General features: G+C 46.0%; 1 protein-coding gene across 1 annotated transcript; it reads right to left on the minus strand.

Annotated features, from left to right (window-relative positions):
• Window positions 1–1,130: 1,130 nt before the first annotated feature.
• Window positions 1,131–8,517, minus strand: LOC119270534 (protein CLT1, chloroplastic-like). The gene is made up of 10 exons (XM_037552537.1): window positions 7,867–8,517; window positions 6,417–6,562; window positions 6,249–6,286; window positions 6,044–6,159; window positions 4,957–5,056; window positions 4,833–4,868; window positions 4,630–4,680; window positions 4,429–4,552; window positions 3,792–3,917; window positions 1,131–2,034 (listed from the first exon to the last, which is right to left on the minus strand). Exons 1-10 carry the CDS (start codon window positions 8,289–8,291, stop codon window positions 1,877–1,879), a joined length of 1,320 nt encoding a protein of 439 aa, XP_037408434.1. The 5' UTR covers window positions 8,292–8,517; the 3' UTR covers window positions 1,131–1,876.
• Between the last annotated feature and the right edge of the window lie 7,945 nt (window positions 8,518–16,462).

The raw sequence follows: 16,462 nt of genomic DNA on the forward strand, positions 1-16,462 counted from the left end.
TGGAATGCACTTAAGCACTGGTTGCTCCTCCGCCATGGGGGCATGTTGAAGTACGACCACGCCTGCTCCATAGTCAAGCCAGCATGCACCGTTGTGGGTTGCGGCGCGGAGTCATCATCAAAGCCAGTCTCCATTGGGGGGTCATCGTCGGAGACCTCCGGAGAGCTGGCCGGCATGGCGGCCTCTATCCGCCTAGCACGACGGCTCTGCCAGGCTGCCACCTCACGCTTCTGCTTCGTCGACAGGTTTTTCCACAACGTGTTCCCGCTCGTGGTCATGGTGGATGTGGTGCACGAGAGGAGCGAATGGGTTGAAATGCGGTGTGAGCCGGGTGTGACCGCCTTTGAATAGTGAGGCCAAGCGTTCAGGTGCTTCAATGCTCGGGCGCCGGAGTTGGTTTCTCGACCGACGAGCATGCTTAATGGCGGTAGACGGCTAGACAGTCATTGAATGGGGGTGATATATATCTGTCTCGTCCCGTCCTGTAAACATCTCCGGCATTGAACAACGCAGAAATAGGGGACACGCCACGAGAGGCACCCTCGTCCGGCTAGCCGCTTAAGTGCCGATGCCAGTGAGAGGTCACGGCCGCTCTAAGCCAGCGTCAATGCAGAGCGGCCGCTCTAGAGCAGCATGAATGTGAACAGCTGGCTTTTGGCGGGAAAAAGCGCAAGCGAGGGAGAGGGTTTAGGTGGGCCACGGTTGTCAGATGTTTGTGTGGCAGCGATCCGAATGCCCGCGAAACCCTTGGTTTGCTTTCGGTGTGCAAGAAAAATGCTGATACCATATAGTCTGAACGGTGTCGGGGGTCCGCGTTACAGATGCCCCTACCTGTTAATGTGGTCGTCGGCAGTCCATGTGTGATGCGCCCCGGTTGGATCGCAAGCCTCGCTGCCTGTTGACACACATTCACCGACAGCCAACAAGGTTGGGAAGAAGCTTGGCACCGGGAGTAAACATTCACCGACAGGGAAGATTCGCTTGCTGTTAAGACACAGTAAGGCAGAAAGAAATCTACCACTCCTCCCTGGAAGGGACAGAACCGAGGTCGCAAAATGACACTGTCGACGGGTCAAGATGGATCAAAGTACTGTAACAAAACCCGGCGTTTCCCAGGAAACAGTGGAGAGTAATAATGCGGCTAATCTGACATCAGGACTGGATTACCGCCTGCGTTATTATTGGTAAACAAAAGCAGCAGGCAGTGGCCGGCCCACCCCATGCATGTCTCGGCATCCTCGGCCTCCCAGAAAGAGGGCCACCCACCACCATCACACCAATATATATTCACCGCAGAGGAGCAAAGAATCAAAGATGCACCTGTTAGTTGTCTCTCACACAAAGCAACACCCATATCCCCCCTCCAACACACGACAGTTCTTCCTCTTCCAAGGAACCCAACCAAACACAGAGTAAGAGATGAACATCCACTAGAGAAGCCGGCCCAGATGGACAGGGGCGTCCTCCTGATGATCTTGCTGGCGGCGGCGGCGATGCTCCTGTGCCTCCCACTGGTGCTGCCCCCGCTGCCGCCGCCGCCGGCCTTCCTGCTCTTCGTCCCTGTGGTGATGATGCTCCTGCTCTTCTCCCTGATCCTCTTCCCCTCCACAAACTGCGAGTGCCCGTCTCAGTATCAGTAGGAGAGAACACACAAAGAGAGGTATTTCCTGCTTGATCTCAACCTTTTTATTCTTGTCTATGTACCCATGCGGCTTCTCCTCGCTTTTATTGGATAAATGACATGCTACCATACAACACACAACAGTCAGGTCAGGTGGCTCACAGGAGAACTTCTGCTCTGCCTTTCAAGACCGGGCCGGATGAGGAGCCAGCCATGGTTATGTAGAATACGAAGAAATGCATGCTAATTAGCTAGTCATTCCTGGCTTTCCCCGCAATTTTCTGGCTGCGGAAGGCTGTGCATTAGTAAGCCGGCGATGAGAACTGCAGCGCCTGCAACGAAGCCGGGAGGGAGGGTCGACGCCACGCCGATGTACGGCAGCGGTAGGGTGAAGGCGTAGATCGACAGCGGGACTGCATCAAGAAAGGCCATCATTAGTGATCAGTTCGCTGCTCAGCGTGCAGGCATACTGCATATCTACTTGTACAAGGGAACAATGAGTAGTAATCAGAAAAGGAATGCTAGCTGAAAGATTTATAACTTTTCCCCCCCTGAACTTTATGTTCAGGTGTAAGTGCAAACGATGAACGCGAAGTACGTTGGACGCTAGACTATTGATTCATTATAGTATCTGACTGGTAGGGACGAAAAACAAGCTCAAGTTAGTTCTGTATTAAAGTCCTTTTCCAAAGGAGCACACAGGTTTCAGAAACCGCTAATACATGGCAGGCTCAAGTGGCCAGGTGAAGTGGCAACTGGGAAGTGACAGTGAGTAAGGCATGTGCAGTCGTTATGCAGGAACCAAATAGAAAACGTGCAAATAATGGTGATGAAAGATAGCTACAACTGAATCTTTGTGTTTGTTTTCCCCTACTTTCGCTCCTTAATAATTTTGGTAAGCTTAGTTCTGAAGTGACATGGTGCAACTCAGTTATGTGGGATCATGGTCAGCCAACACAGCCAAACTTCTGTCCATATCCCAAACGTGCGTTCTTTTCTCCTGTCCTAGGCTTATTTTCTAGAGCCTATGAGAGGGGTGGACATACATCGACTGCATGATAGGAAAGTTTGCTTTAGAAATTTTAATTGACGTTACATTCTCACTTGATGTCATACTTCCTCCATAACTCATTATTTTGATAAAGGGTTTGCTTCATCCCCGTGGTCGAAATTCCATAACTAACTACACCTCAAAAGCTTCCATATTACAGAATGATGATACAGAGGAGCAAGTCAGGTATGAAATTCTAAACATACTGTTATCGTCCTCTCTGCTTCTAACTGATAAACTTGACCACAGCAGCACTGTCATCAGACAGAAATCAGTGAAAATGACCCTCTTCCTTGTGAAATCATCACAACTCTCCCTCCAGTATATATAATAAAATGTGGCTTATTAATATATTTTACTGAGCCAGATATAGGGAAGGGAACACAAAGATTAATGTGGACTGCTTAATGAAGTAGTGATTTGTGTGTTGAGACCAGAACCAAGCAGTGGCCGGTTGGTAAGAGCACAGACCCGTGAGCTCACCCACCCGCGTTCGAGGCGCAGCCTCCGCGTGGTGCCTCAATTCTACCTAACAACGTACAGTTAAGGGAGAAAATTTCCCCCTTCAACGGTGTCTTTCTATTTGTGTGTTGAAACGAAGCAGGGTGTGAATACAACATCTCAGCTTATATATGGTTACTATAAGGCTTCCAGATCCAGAATTGAAAGCTGGATGACACACAATGAACTGTATAGAATAGTTTTAACCAGTTGTCTAATGGTACCAGATTTTAGCATGTGCTTGCTGATGCCTAACATTAGCACTGTGACATGGCCACTGCAAACTGTGAAAAGATTTGTCAAGAAATTGTGTCTATGACATGTACATCGCATATGACTAACGAAATGTGGCAGGCCAAGATTGTGGCACTGAACCAACCACATGCTTAAGGAATCGTGGCACGACTAAGATTAGGTGTGACCTTGGGCTACAAAACCAAGCATGCAAATACTTCCTGCAATGTCAGTTTTAACTGGATTCCACACCTTCCTTCAAAACTAGTTCTAATATGTTCAACACAAAGATGGCACTTGGATGAAGTATAAACGAAATATAAAAAAACTTCTTAAAACTATTTATCAGTGGAGAAAACGTGCGCATATAAAGAATATATAAACCTGAGAATGTAGAGGCTAGACAAGATGCAACAGCAGAAGAAATCTTTAGCAGGTGTAGCAAGGATATATTGAATCCCATATTAACCAACACAAATAGTAGCGGTAGCAGTGGTGCCCCTTCACAGCCTGCACAACCCAAAAATTTTAATAAGAGGATTGTGCAACAACATGCTTAGATGGCTTTACTATTTATAAAAGTAAAATTCAAGACATGTCAAAAAAGATATTACCATGAAAACAATAAATAATCATTATGGGGATCAGAAAATAAATAAATCAACTATGAGCAGATAAAATCCAGGTGGTCCTTTTCAAAATTAGGAAGAAATAAATACAGAAATGATGGGTTTTCAACTCAAAGAGCTTAATGATACTTGCTATTAAGTGCTAATACAATGTGACGAATTTCAAAAACTGAATGTCGTATGGTAATTAATCATCAGTGATTAACTTCTTTTCTTAAGAGATATCAGTGATTGATTTAGATCTGCACTTATCCCCCTAGCAAATATAACATCACAAATGAAGCCAAGTGATCAATCAGAAAATTATTGCATGCACCAGGAAGATCAAGGCAGATGTTCCGATGAGAACTCAAGAGACAGAAAAGATGAGCCTAAAACTTTGGAAAATTTACCAGCAGATAATGATCCCATATTTAGAAAGCAGGCTGCACCATCTCTGATGTATGTTGGTAGTAGATGGAATGGAATACCCCATAACTTTGACAAGAATGGCAGCAAGAGACACATAAAAATAGCCTGAAAAGATAGGTTTATTAATTGTGATGGATAGCTTCTGTATGATTCAAGCATCGTAGTTGAAATCAGGACCATACTTGATAAGCAGAGCCATACGAGTTGACAACAAAAAGATCAACTGAGCCACCCTGAATAAAAAACAAAAATATCGGAATGAGAAAGGCATCTCACGAACACAATGAAGAGATAGCAGTTGCCAGTAGGCATGCTTTCATAAAGAGTAAGTTCTACATCTTAGAGAAAATTTTGCCAGGTGACAATTATGGGAGAAATGCGGTACCTTCAAATTCTTAGCAGCATCTATAAATATTATCTCCTGCAACAATTACATTTTAGTTGTATCAGGTAAAACTGGTAGCTAAAGAACAGAAAATAGTCAATCGACTGATTAGCGGACTTGGTACCTTCAATACTGTGTCAGCAGCTTGCAGAAAGAATGATATTATCATTAGCAGTGGCCACAAAATTCCAGTACTTTGTAGTGAAGCACCAGCACCAGTTCCACTATACATAAAAAAGTAAGGCTCGTGTTAAACTTTGTTCACATAAAGGTACTGTTGGCCGTATGCATCGTTCTGATGCAGAGGCCGGGGTGACCCCCTTTTCGAAAAAAAACATTAAGGTACTGAACAGCTTAATCATGCACAAGCGTTCCACTTAGACATCACAATATTGCCACAAAATATGTGTACGTAGTTGTAAAGGTAGTCCCTCAGTAGACTGATGTAAGATCTTTTAGATCACTACTTTAGTGATCTAAAAGATCATATAATAGTCTTTTAGATCACTACTTTAGTGATCTAAAATATCTTATTTTAGCTTATAGAGAGAGTATTTCATAACCCCTTGTGCGATCATCTCTTGCCCAAGTGGCAATTTCACACATAGTCTGTGGGGTCTAAAACATGCCTGACTTTTTCTATACATTTAAACAAATATCAACCAGATTGATTGGACTGATAGTCTGATACAACAGAGTTTATAGGTCTGAACCGCCACTGTTCCCACACACGCATTGTAATGAAAAACAGAGCAGTAGTGAATATGTCAAAATAAAACTGTACTTAAATATCAAGCAGTTTTTGCCTCACATTCCATGATTGGGATCTTGACACTATCACCAAATCATAATATTTTTGGACTGTTATCAAAACAAATGTTCCAGCATAGCAGTTCAATAGTATACGCACATGTGTGTGAAGATGTCACGTGTGCTACATTGAGGAATTCTGCATCATACAAGCCATATTGCATATGCATACGTTCCAAATATTAACTAATTTTCCATATTTTTTCTTTCGTGGTACTTTACATGCCCATCTCCAAATAATAAAGCTTATTCTCTTTCAGATTTAACCATAACATTTGCTTGTAAGACAACATAACGAGAAGCAGGACAACAAACTCCTTGGCATGGATTACAGTTGTATAAATATACTCGAGTGCTTACTAGGTGCTTGCAAACCAAGAGTGAGATTATTAGAAACATACCTTGCTACAGTTATTACCACACCAACTGTCACTAGAAAGCATCCTGTTATCTCATTAAGTCTATAGCGCCTCTTTAGGAAAATAGCAGACAAAACAAGCTGCCATACAAGATAGGTCTGCAGCAAGGTAGTAAGATAATTATATAACTGTGATCGCAGGTGGTAAAATGAAGTCTGTCATATGATTATACTGATGACCCACCAACCTGTGATAATATTGGTATTGAAGCACCAGAAAGAATAGCTGCCCCAGCAAAAAGCATATAATACTGTGAGTGTGAGTTCCTTATGTCACATATCAAGTATGTATATTTTAGAAGTGAAAATCTGTGAGGAACATGCTGTATTTGATTTTGACAAGAATTTTTTTTTACCTCCAGCAGACATCCCTGCTGCTGCTGCTAGAGCCTCCAAGAGGCCTATGAGTATAAAAGGCTTCTGTGGTAGAGAAAGCATCTCATCCGTCACATGGCCAGCTTGATAACGAAAAAACAGGATTGAGAAGTAGACAACCACATAGCTGCAAAAGTGAAGAGACCCATGCCGTGTTATTAGCGTCCAAGAAATGTTCAATCAGAAGTCTTTTTTTTTCACGTGTATGTTTCCATTTTATCATGATAGAAATTTGTGGAGCATATGGTGTTAATGTGCAAAAATAACAATGGTGAAATGAATATGATGGTTATGCAATTTCACTATTGGCTTGCAACCGCACACCGCCAACTTTTCGGCCTCTAGGCCCTGCCCATGGAGAGCGAAAAGGCTTGCATTTCGACGCCGCACAACCTCCCAAATCTTGTCAACATGGAAACCCGCCATCTAAACTTAACTAAACAGACTCACTTTTTTCTCAAACCAAAGAAAATTTATTTGGGTTTCTTCAGGCTGCAGTCCTTCGTTTTGGCCTGGCCGTCGCCACGGTTTGGTGGCTGTGTATTTTTGCCATCTCCGCCGCGTTCTTCTCAAACTAATTACAACAATGACACGTTCTCGATGAGTGTCCAAGAAAAACAGAAGGCCATTCTATCCAGTGCCAAGTGGTACGCCCTGTGTGAGTGAGACGCTAGCAGGCAAAAATAACAACATTTCTGCAGCGAATGAGTAAATGACATTTGTGCGAGATATTTCTAGTGGGCTTCAATAATCATTTCCCGAACTACATTCAGGTTTCCAAAACTGCTACCCGATGTAGTTCCAAAACTGCTACCGGATGTAGTGCTTGCTTTTCCAGGTTCAGGTTATACGGGTTCGGGCTTCGGGCTTCAGGCTTCAGGTATCGGGTTTTATGCAGTTATTATGGCCAGCATGCATTGACCCACTGGCAGCAAGTCGCACGCGGAAAACAGGGCGAGTGGAGTCCAAATTTGCGGTGCAGTACCATTTGGATTTTGGCTATCAGAAAAAATGTCCAGCTCAGGCGTCCACTAGACACCAGAAGGGAAAGTAAAGAAGCACAGCCGTACCCAGCAGCAGCAACCATGTCCAGATATAATAATAATAACGAACCACCAGGAAAAATCTCGCCCCGCTACCGTCTCTGACACGTGGCCCAGCGCGAGGGGCCGGGGCCGGGGCCCACGAGGCACGCGCCGCACGGGCCGAAGAGGAAAAATGATTCGCGACACGACAGCTCGCGTATCGATCGATCGATCGTGGTGGCTGGAATCTCCCCGCTGCTCGAGGAGGAACCGCCGGCTCCGTCCCCCGTCCCTCGATTGGATCGGCGGCGGCGACGGCGGCGGAAAGCGGAGCGAGGATGGGCTCTGAGCAATCAGTCAATGGCCGGAAGGAGAGGAAGAGGGAGGCGTTGGAGGGAGGGCGTACCCGAACGTGGCGAACTGCGCGAGGAAGAAGGGGTACTGGCGGAGCGGCACGAGGGCGAGCTTGTAGAGGACGCGGTTCGCCGTGCCCGTGGCGACCACGGCGGCCGTGGCCAGGGCCACGTCCTTCCCGACGCTCCTGCTCCCCACCCCCACCCCGGCCCCGGCGGCGCTCGTCCCCGCCGCCGCGCACGCCGTCGCCGCCTCCTTCCCCCTGCTCCACGGCGCGACACCCGCCTCCGCCCACGCAGCGGCCGCGATGTTCCGCCGCGCGTGCGCCCGCAGAGTCACCCGCGACTCCCTCCTCGGCATCCCCAGCACCGTCACCGCCGCCGCGGCTCCACTGGCGGCGCGCCCCGACGGGAGACACCGCAGCGGCTGCCGCGCCGTCGACACGCGCGCCGACGACGACGACGAGGACGACGCCATCGCCGGGAACCGGAACCGGGTGCTCTGCTTCCTGCTCCGATGTGCGTAGGCAGTAGACTAATTAGTAGTGGTTGGTGGGATCGAGAGGAAGATTCGTCCTGCTGCTGGCAGTTGCTCTGTTTCGATTGGCCTCTGCTTCGCTCGGCCGCCTATTTGATTTGCTCTGCGTTTTACTCTACAACAATACATCGGTGGGCTGGACCACGGCTATGGATGGCTATGGGAGGGCGAATCGAAAAGGCAAGTAGTTTTTGCCGTGTGGTGCTTCATTCTGGTTTCGGAATTTCTTGGGTATATTTGCGTGCAAGTCTGTGTTTAATTTCAGCACGTGGAGTGGGGCATGGATGCCATAGATTTCCTTCCTAGAGTGGAACTCTGGGATTCGAAAACATGCAGGTCCCCCTCCTCCTGGCGACACCGGAAACCCTAGATCGACCGCGCTGAGATCCCTTCTCCCTTCAACTGGTCTCGTCGTCACCGGAGAAGCGGCCGGCGAAATCCGCCGGCTACGGGGAAGGGGGCGGCGGGCCATTTCGTCGGTTCGTGAGACATGGCGGCTCAGGTGCCATTGTGTTTGATACTGCTCGTAGCCGAATTTGGCGCACAGAGCAGCGCAAAGTGTCGCCCGTGTGAACGGGGTGTTGCGCGCTCCGTGAACTTGAAGCCAGCAAGCCGTGGTGCCAGAAAAATGCAGCATGGCAACACGGACCCAAAGACCCAGTTGCACACCGTACACATCAAAGTACTTCTTCGCACATCTAGTCTTTCGAAATTGAGGGTTCTCGCCCTCGAATTGTGGGAAATCAAGTTTGAGAAGGGCCCAATTGGAGTGCGGAGGATGTGGTGATCTGTACTCCAATTCTCTACCCCGATGGACGTGAGTAGCAATAGGGATTTTGAGAGGGGAGATTTGGTACGCACCTTTGACCGGAAGCGGCGTCCAGGTGGGGACCACCCTATGAGCCGAGCCCCCCCGGTGTCGATGATCTCGCCGTGGCCATCGGGGTCGTTGTGCCTTGCGTCGCCGGTGGGATTTGTCGACGTAGGCCGCACCACCGCGTCCCCTGGGGTCACCGGAGACGACGCGAACGCCAGATGCAGCGTGATTCGGCTGACCTGGGAACGCAAATCACCGATCCAATTGTTGCTGTAGGTTGGTCACCGTCGGCCTCCACATCTCGAGCGATTGTTGGATCGCGTTGAGGGAGGTGCGTGCATCGTTAACCACCTTTGCGAGCGCCACGATCTACTCTTCCATCGCTGTCACCTGCTTCGCCGATTTGGTTTGGTAGCAAGGTTTCTGGTAGAGGGGATCCAGGACTCTAACCTCTGATACCACTTGTCACAAGCCTATAGCGATCTAAGGAGAGAAGAGATTTGGGAGTAGGATTGAGGAGGAAGAAGGGGATCTGAGGTAGCACAAGGAAGAACAACTTCTCTCTTTCGGGTCTAACTTATCATCATACAGCATAACCCCTCCTCTCGCGTATGCGGCCGCATTTAACAAGCACGGAACGCAGGCTGTCACCAACTCACACTGGGACACGGACCCACTGGTCAGTGTCTCCCACGCCTGATCACGCGGCCGCCGCACTCATTGTGTGTCCCGTTGTCCCATCTCCTTCACTGCCAGTGGGGTCGCCTTGTCATATGTGACCACTGGCGGAGGGTTGTGGAGGCCAACCTGGGCCACGACCCCCCCCTTCCAAAAGTGCAACACATAATTTACTACATACACTTAGTACTTCAACCCAGCCCATTTGCAGATAAATGATAAAGGCCCATCGAATAAGAATAGATTGAAGCAATCGCTGTAGCATTGGCCTCCTGCTCGTCCATCTCGCATCCACCATAAGCCTCGCCTCAATCCTCCTCTTCTCAGCTCCTCGTCACCCGAGCAGATATTGAGTTGCACAAACTTTGACTTTAATCCCCGTTCTCGGCTCAACTCCTCCTTGTCTTGTCGATTGGGGTCATACCTGCACGTCTATGCCGCCGAGGCGCCAACGCTGGCACGCCGTGCACCAACACGTTGGTTCGTTTGTCACATACAAGTACTTGGTTAGTGGTTACATACTTGCGGTGGTGGTTGGTTAGGTTAGATATATCTAGTATGCATTTCTTATTTTCTTGTCATTTGATTAAGACTTGAGACGTTTTGGTAATTTAGACATCGACTCCACTGATGGATCAGTTAGCTAATATAATTTTTCATGTATATTATGCTTACTTAAACGAAGTTGGCCCCCTCTTACAACTTGCTCACGCTTCGCCACTGTATGTGACAACCCCCACTGCCGCATTTTACGACCGCGACACGTAGCCTATCACCAACTCACACTGGGACATGGACCCATCGGTCAGTGTCCCCCTGCGCCTAATCACGCGCCCGCCGCGCTCATCGCGTGTCCCATCTCCTTCACTGGCTAGTGGGGTCGTCGTGTCATACGTGACTGACAACCCCCTCCCGCAATTTGGACTTGTGTGTAACTGCTACTGTACTCACTCACTCACTCATTGCCCATGGAAGTATGGAAGAGTAGGGCCTCGAACAGAAGAACGCTAGTGCCAACTGCCAACTTGCCAAGTGACTACACACGAGGCTGGTCGTTAGGCAAATAAAATAGAATTACTCTAGAATCGATGAGCCCGTTCCATGAGTAGTGGGGGCAGAGCCGCCGGGGCCGGGCCCCTCGGATCTTTTGATGGAAAGGGACGGGCACAAGCAGCGGCACCGCGGCGCCACAGGCCGCCGCTGCTCGCTGCCTGCTACTCCTATTTCGTGGGCTCCCCTGCCCGTCCGTCCACCGCGCCACCTTGCCACCCACCCACGCACCCATCGCGTCCCCGTTCCCGCGGGCCCCGCGACGGCGCGGCCGTATCCGCCAAAGGATAGCGCGACGCGATCGGTCACCGCTTACGTCGTCGCGCCGAGCGAGCGTGTGCCGCTCGGAGCCGAACCTGGCTTGTCGTTGGCACGTGGTCAGGTCATCGCTGACGCTGAGGCAGCCAGAGGCCAATTCGGAAGCGGAAGGCGGGACGAGGCAGGCCAACACCACCTTCCCGTCACTGCCTGCATGTCGCGACGTGTTGGGTGCGTGGTGTGCCTTTTTTCATCTCGGTTTCTTCTGTTTGGTGGCCCGGCACGACAGCGTGATTGTGCCTTGCCTGGCCTATTCGGTAATTATTCTACCCGTCCAGGGCGTCCAGCCTAACTTTCCTTACCTGTCATTCTTTTTAGGGTCTGTCTAGGTCAATGCAAAAAAAAAAGGGTCTGTCTAGGACCAGGGGCGGAGCCAAAAAATTAAGTCGATGAGTTCATTCATTGACTTAATTATTTTGAGGATTTAGTGTGAATTAATTGATTGTAGCGGCCAATTTCCCAATATCATATAATAATAGTATAGCAATCAAATATAACATAGCAACTAAACATATAATATTTGATATATATATATATATTTTTTATTTTATCAATAATATAGTGCCAAGACATACCGGTTGGACGAAATTATAAAATTACTTGTTTACACACTGCAAATAACTTCAGGTTTAGCTTGTCTCTTCGAAATACTGGAAAAATGACATATTAGTTTGACAAGTTTATAGAACCATTAATTGAAAAAAGCATGTAAAATCACTCACATTTTCAGAGTGTACCCTTTCAATCGTTGTATGCATTCCTTGCCAATATATCACTCCCAACTTGTCCCTCGATGTGCTCTGTTAAATGGTAGCAGCAGAAGCAAAAAATCTTATGCACCTTGTCATTGTTCTCAAGCCAGCCATCATATTCCTTAAACCATTTCGGAATAAATCTCGGTGGATCATTTTATTGACCTTCTGCGGTAATGAAAATTAGGCGGTGACATGTAAGGTCCCCAGTTAAATATGTCCGCCTTATCTCATCCTATTTCTTAGGATTTCTTGTATAATCTGAAATTCTCTTCCAATCAGTCGTAAGGCATATCATCTAAATTATTTTTTTCACCATATAGATGGCGCTTCGGGAGACTACTTTGCAGTAACGAGATTCAGATGCATCATGCCTATATCCAATATGCGGCCTACATGACCCATCATTATCTGAATCTGATGAGCCTAGATCAATCAAAGTTCAGAAAAAACAAATTAAAAGTTAGGGCAAAGGTCATTATCGCACTAGGCTAAACTGAACATGCATAAGAGAAAGAAAATGAGATGATGGGATCTAATTTCTTTGAATTGGGATTGCATGCCCACCTGCTGTTGCAACCATCTGGTCGCCGCTGGAGATCGCGAACAGGGTAAAGAGAGAAGGCTAGAGGAAAGGCGGTGGTCTTGAGGAAGCGACAGTCTATTAACGAGACGTGCATCCTGATTCGTACAATTGTAGCCAGTACGTGATATGAATTTGAGGCACGCATCGAGACAGTGGTAGTTTAATTGTGGGCCTTACCTGGGCTACTCACGTTAAAAATATGTGGACTAAAAGGCTTCTAGCTTGTCAATTCCAAATTTCCAATCCGATGGGTTCATCCTTCAATTTCTATTGGGTTCATACACAAAACTACCCCCGTGCACATGCGTGGCGGGAAACTTTCGTTGGGTTCAACTGAACCCAATGCCATAAAGCTAGCCCCGCCACTGTTTAGGATACATCTAGATGTGACATATCTAGTTATGTCACATCTAAACTGATGTCCACTCTATTTGTAGTCTATTTTTTTATCCTAGTTTTTTTTATTTTGTTGCAATAGCTATTTCAACATTTTTTTTAGCGTGACCACAATTTTTTTCCCTCTAGCTTGTGACCAAGGGCAGCGGCGTTCTTGACTCGTGAGCAAAGGGGGCGACTACAGTTCATGAGTCACAACAGCTTCTATTCATCCCCTTTCCAAGTAGCGGCGTAGGCCATGTCTCTAACTCTATCAAGGCAACGCCGATGTAAACCACACCACCGGTGACGGCAAGTCAGTCACCAATGCTTCTCTGTTTAATTAGGAGTGTTTCCTTTCCTTACAAATCAGGAGTGTACATGCCCTGAGCCTAGCTCTCATATGCCTCTTTGTCTAGTTAGGAGTGTTTCCTTTGGTTCCAAATTATGGAAGCCTTAAATTTTATGATATATTTGACATTTGTATGGAAAACACTATTTCCATATATAGCACGCTATAACTTGTGTAGCATTTCGAGAAGGGCAACGCCAAATCTTGGAGAACACTATTTTTTCCTTTGTGTAAAATCTGCCCTTCTTGTTTATTTGTATTAAACTTTGATACTTCATTATAATTGCTATTTTCACTAAATGTGTTAATGGTCTCCTTATATGTTATTAGATTGTCTTAAATGCTAATTTTTATGTATAACTAGCATAACTAATAATGTGATCATGGTCATGCATATTTGTATTTTTCATACTATTTTATATTTATCATTACAAATATATTCTCTTATACTCAATAAAAAACTAAAATTTCCAGAATAATGTTTCCAGAACTTAGGTTAAGATGTTTAAGAAGAATATTTGTTACGGTGGATTTTACTCTAAGAAAACCAAAAGTACGAAGTTTCTCCAAAAAAATTATGTCCCTATTTGTATTTTTGGGTTAGCTATGCCCCTTATTTTTGATAATGTGATTTTATACACTTACTTGTACATACTATCATAAAATACACGAACAACTTGGTGAATGTTTTAGACTGTTTAAATATAGAAGATAATTGATAGAAGTTTCTAGATCATAAGGCTAATAACTTATCGTGGGACTTTTTCTTCAAAAAGAAGCATTACCCGCCCCCGGACTTTGTATCACATGATGCACACATCCATTTTATTAACCAAAGTACGAGGTTCAAAAAAGGTCTCAAGCAACCCGCAACAAAAATAAAAAAATTGCCACAACCGGCGAAGATAAGGTAAGATGACTAAACACCTATCCTATTATTGTACCGTCATCCATATCGATTGTAAGTATCCCGTGCGACCGTCTCCCAGCGGTTGCACCCAATAGACATATGCTCCATATGGCTGAGTAACGACCACACATACTAATTTAAGTAGTCGCCAAACGATAACCAAAATATTTGTGATAGTTGTCTGCATGGAGTCCTTATTCTCCTCTCATTTGTCACATTATTTGTAGCATTCATGTGTATTTTAGAACACAACTAATCTATGTTGTATTGTCCAATTGATTTTTATTTATTTTTCTCTAAATTATAGTTGATATTGTTTGGTAACCAACCAGGATATAACGATGATTAGTTTTCATTTAACCGGCTCAAAATCCAAAACCAACCAAATTAGACATGTTTATTTTTCTCAAAACTAACTTGTCAAAGATCAATTGCAAGTTCTCATCCTCCTCCCTTAGAGAGAAAAGGAAGATGAAATATAGGGCATTTTCACCTCTTCCAAGCTCAGGTTAGAAGATTCGAAATTGGAATTTAATTCATTAGCACTACCTGGTCAGAACCTTTGTTGTAGTGCACATATATCTTCTCATGTGTTCGATAACTCAAAGTCACTCCATGGGGGAAAGGCACAAAAACCTTCTGCTATCAAACCAGAGCTCAAAGGGCATCACCCGATCAATAGATGCCGGCGGCACCCTGCTAAAACATGCAGTGTGCCCATCGCATCGCTAGATGCGCATGGTCTCGCTTCACCATCAGGCGGGAGGATCTCGAGATATTGATGACTCCGCCGCCTGATGAGTCTCTTTAGTGATCCGATAAAGGAGCATACAACATTCTCGTATTTCCCCCACTCTGAGTTATCGAACCCACGAGAGTAAGCGTATCTTTAAGACAAGGGTTTCTAGAAAGCTTTTGCGAGAGAATTAAATTCTAATTTTTGGACCATATAAATCAAGTTGCACAAATGAACACTTATAAATAAAAATAGGCATGGGTATGAGGACTTATTTTTACAATTATATATATGCGAATGAGATCACTATGATAGTTGTTTGTCCTTTGGAAGTCATCATCAAGATTTTCTTGCTGCACATCAAAGTGGGAGATGCGTCCAATTTACGTTATAACCGGCACGTGTCCTGCATCAAGATTTAATTGTCCAATCAAAAGCCCTATCAATCGCGCGGGGTTGCCTCGGTAATTAAGATAAATCAGACAAAAGCATTGAGCGTTTAATGACTTCACCTTATGTATCCCCAGAGATAGGATCCACACTTTTTGTTTTGCAGAAAAGATAGGATCCACGCTACTATACTAAACCTTTATGTCAATGGTGTTTAGAATCGCGTTTCACGGTCTCTCTGCCCGTAACCTCTCTATGCCTCGATCTCTATGATTCTGGGCACTTACAGGGACAAAGATCGTAAACGAGACAAGACATAGAGATCAATACGGGTGCGGCTAGAGGGTGGGGTTGGATTTTTCAACGTAACTTGTGCAGGCTACCTCTCTGACAAGATGTCGTGCATCATTCTGACCGCGCGGCCACTGGCATGGACGCTAGTGCACGGCTCGCACTGCATGCCTCGATGATGGATGCATGCAGGCCGCGTCGCTGCTACTCCCTCCGTTCCTAAATACTTGTCTTTCTAGAGATTTTAACAAGTGACTACATACGGCGTAAAATGAGTGAATCTACACTTTAAAATATGTCTACATACATTCGTATGTTGAGTCCATTTGAAATGCCTAGAAAGACAAGTATTTGGGAACGGAGGGAGTATTAGCTTAACAAATGTGGAATGTGTTTTTTCTTTAATTCAACGTTAATTTCCAAATGAGGTTACATGATGGCGTTGCACGCATTCGTCATCTTGCCGAACGAAGAAACAAGCGACACCCTGCCCACTTAGTGCACAAATAGTCTTTTCTAAATAATAATACGTTTATTTTGCAGCCGGTCCTTTGGTGTCCGTCACGTCGGCCTTCCTTCTGCTTCATTGCTGCCCGCCTGCTGTACAACGTGTGCGAGTGTGCACTCTGTCTTATTGGTGCATGTTGTTTAAATAGGCGTGATAAAGAAAAGGTCACGTTACACAATGCTTCGGGCAACAGCCTTGTACTGCCATTTGCAGAGTGTCCTTCCTTGGTGTCAGACTCTCAGGTCGTATTGCCAGTATGCTCCAATCTAATACGCATATACGTTGCCATCCCAAAGTTCACTGTTTCCTATACTGCTGATGCGAATCACGAAGGGCCATGCACCGTCA

This window comes from Triticum dicoccoides, chromosome 3A (assembly GCF_002162155.2).
Source record: "Triticum dicoccoides isolate Atlit2015 ecotype Zavitan chromosome 3A, WEW_v2.0, whole genome shotgun sequence".
NCBI classification, from domain to species: Eukaryota; Viridiplantae; Streptophyta; class Magnoliopsida; order Poales; family Poaceae; genus Triticum; species Triticum dicoccoides.

What these genes read in the sequence shown, in the direction of transcription:
- LOC119270534 (XM_037552537.1), bottom strand. Translation starts at nt 8,291, where the DNA reads ATGGCGTCGTCCTCGTCGTCGTCGTCGGCGCGCGTGTCGACGGCGCGG. An exon ending in GCGCAGTTCGCCACGTTCGG is followed by an intron (nt 6,563 to 7,866) that starts GTACGCCCTCCC and finishes TCACTTTTGCAG; the next exon opens with CTATGTGGTTGTCTACTTCT. An exon ending in TCTAGCCTCTACATTCTCAG is followed by an intron (nt 2,035 to 3,791) that starts GTTTATATATTC and finishes TTCTTGATGCAG; the next exon opens with TCCCGCTGTCGATCTACGCC.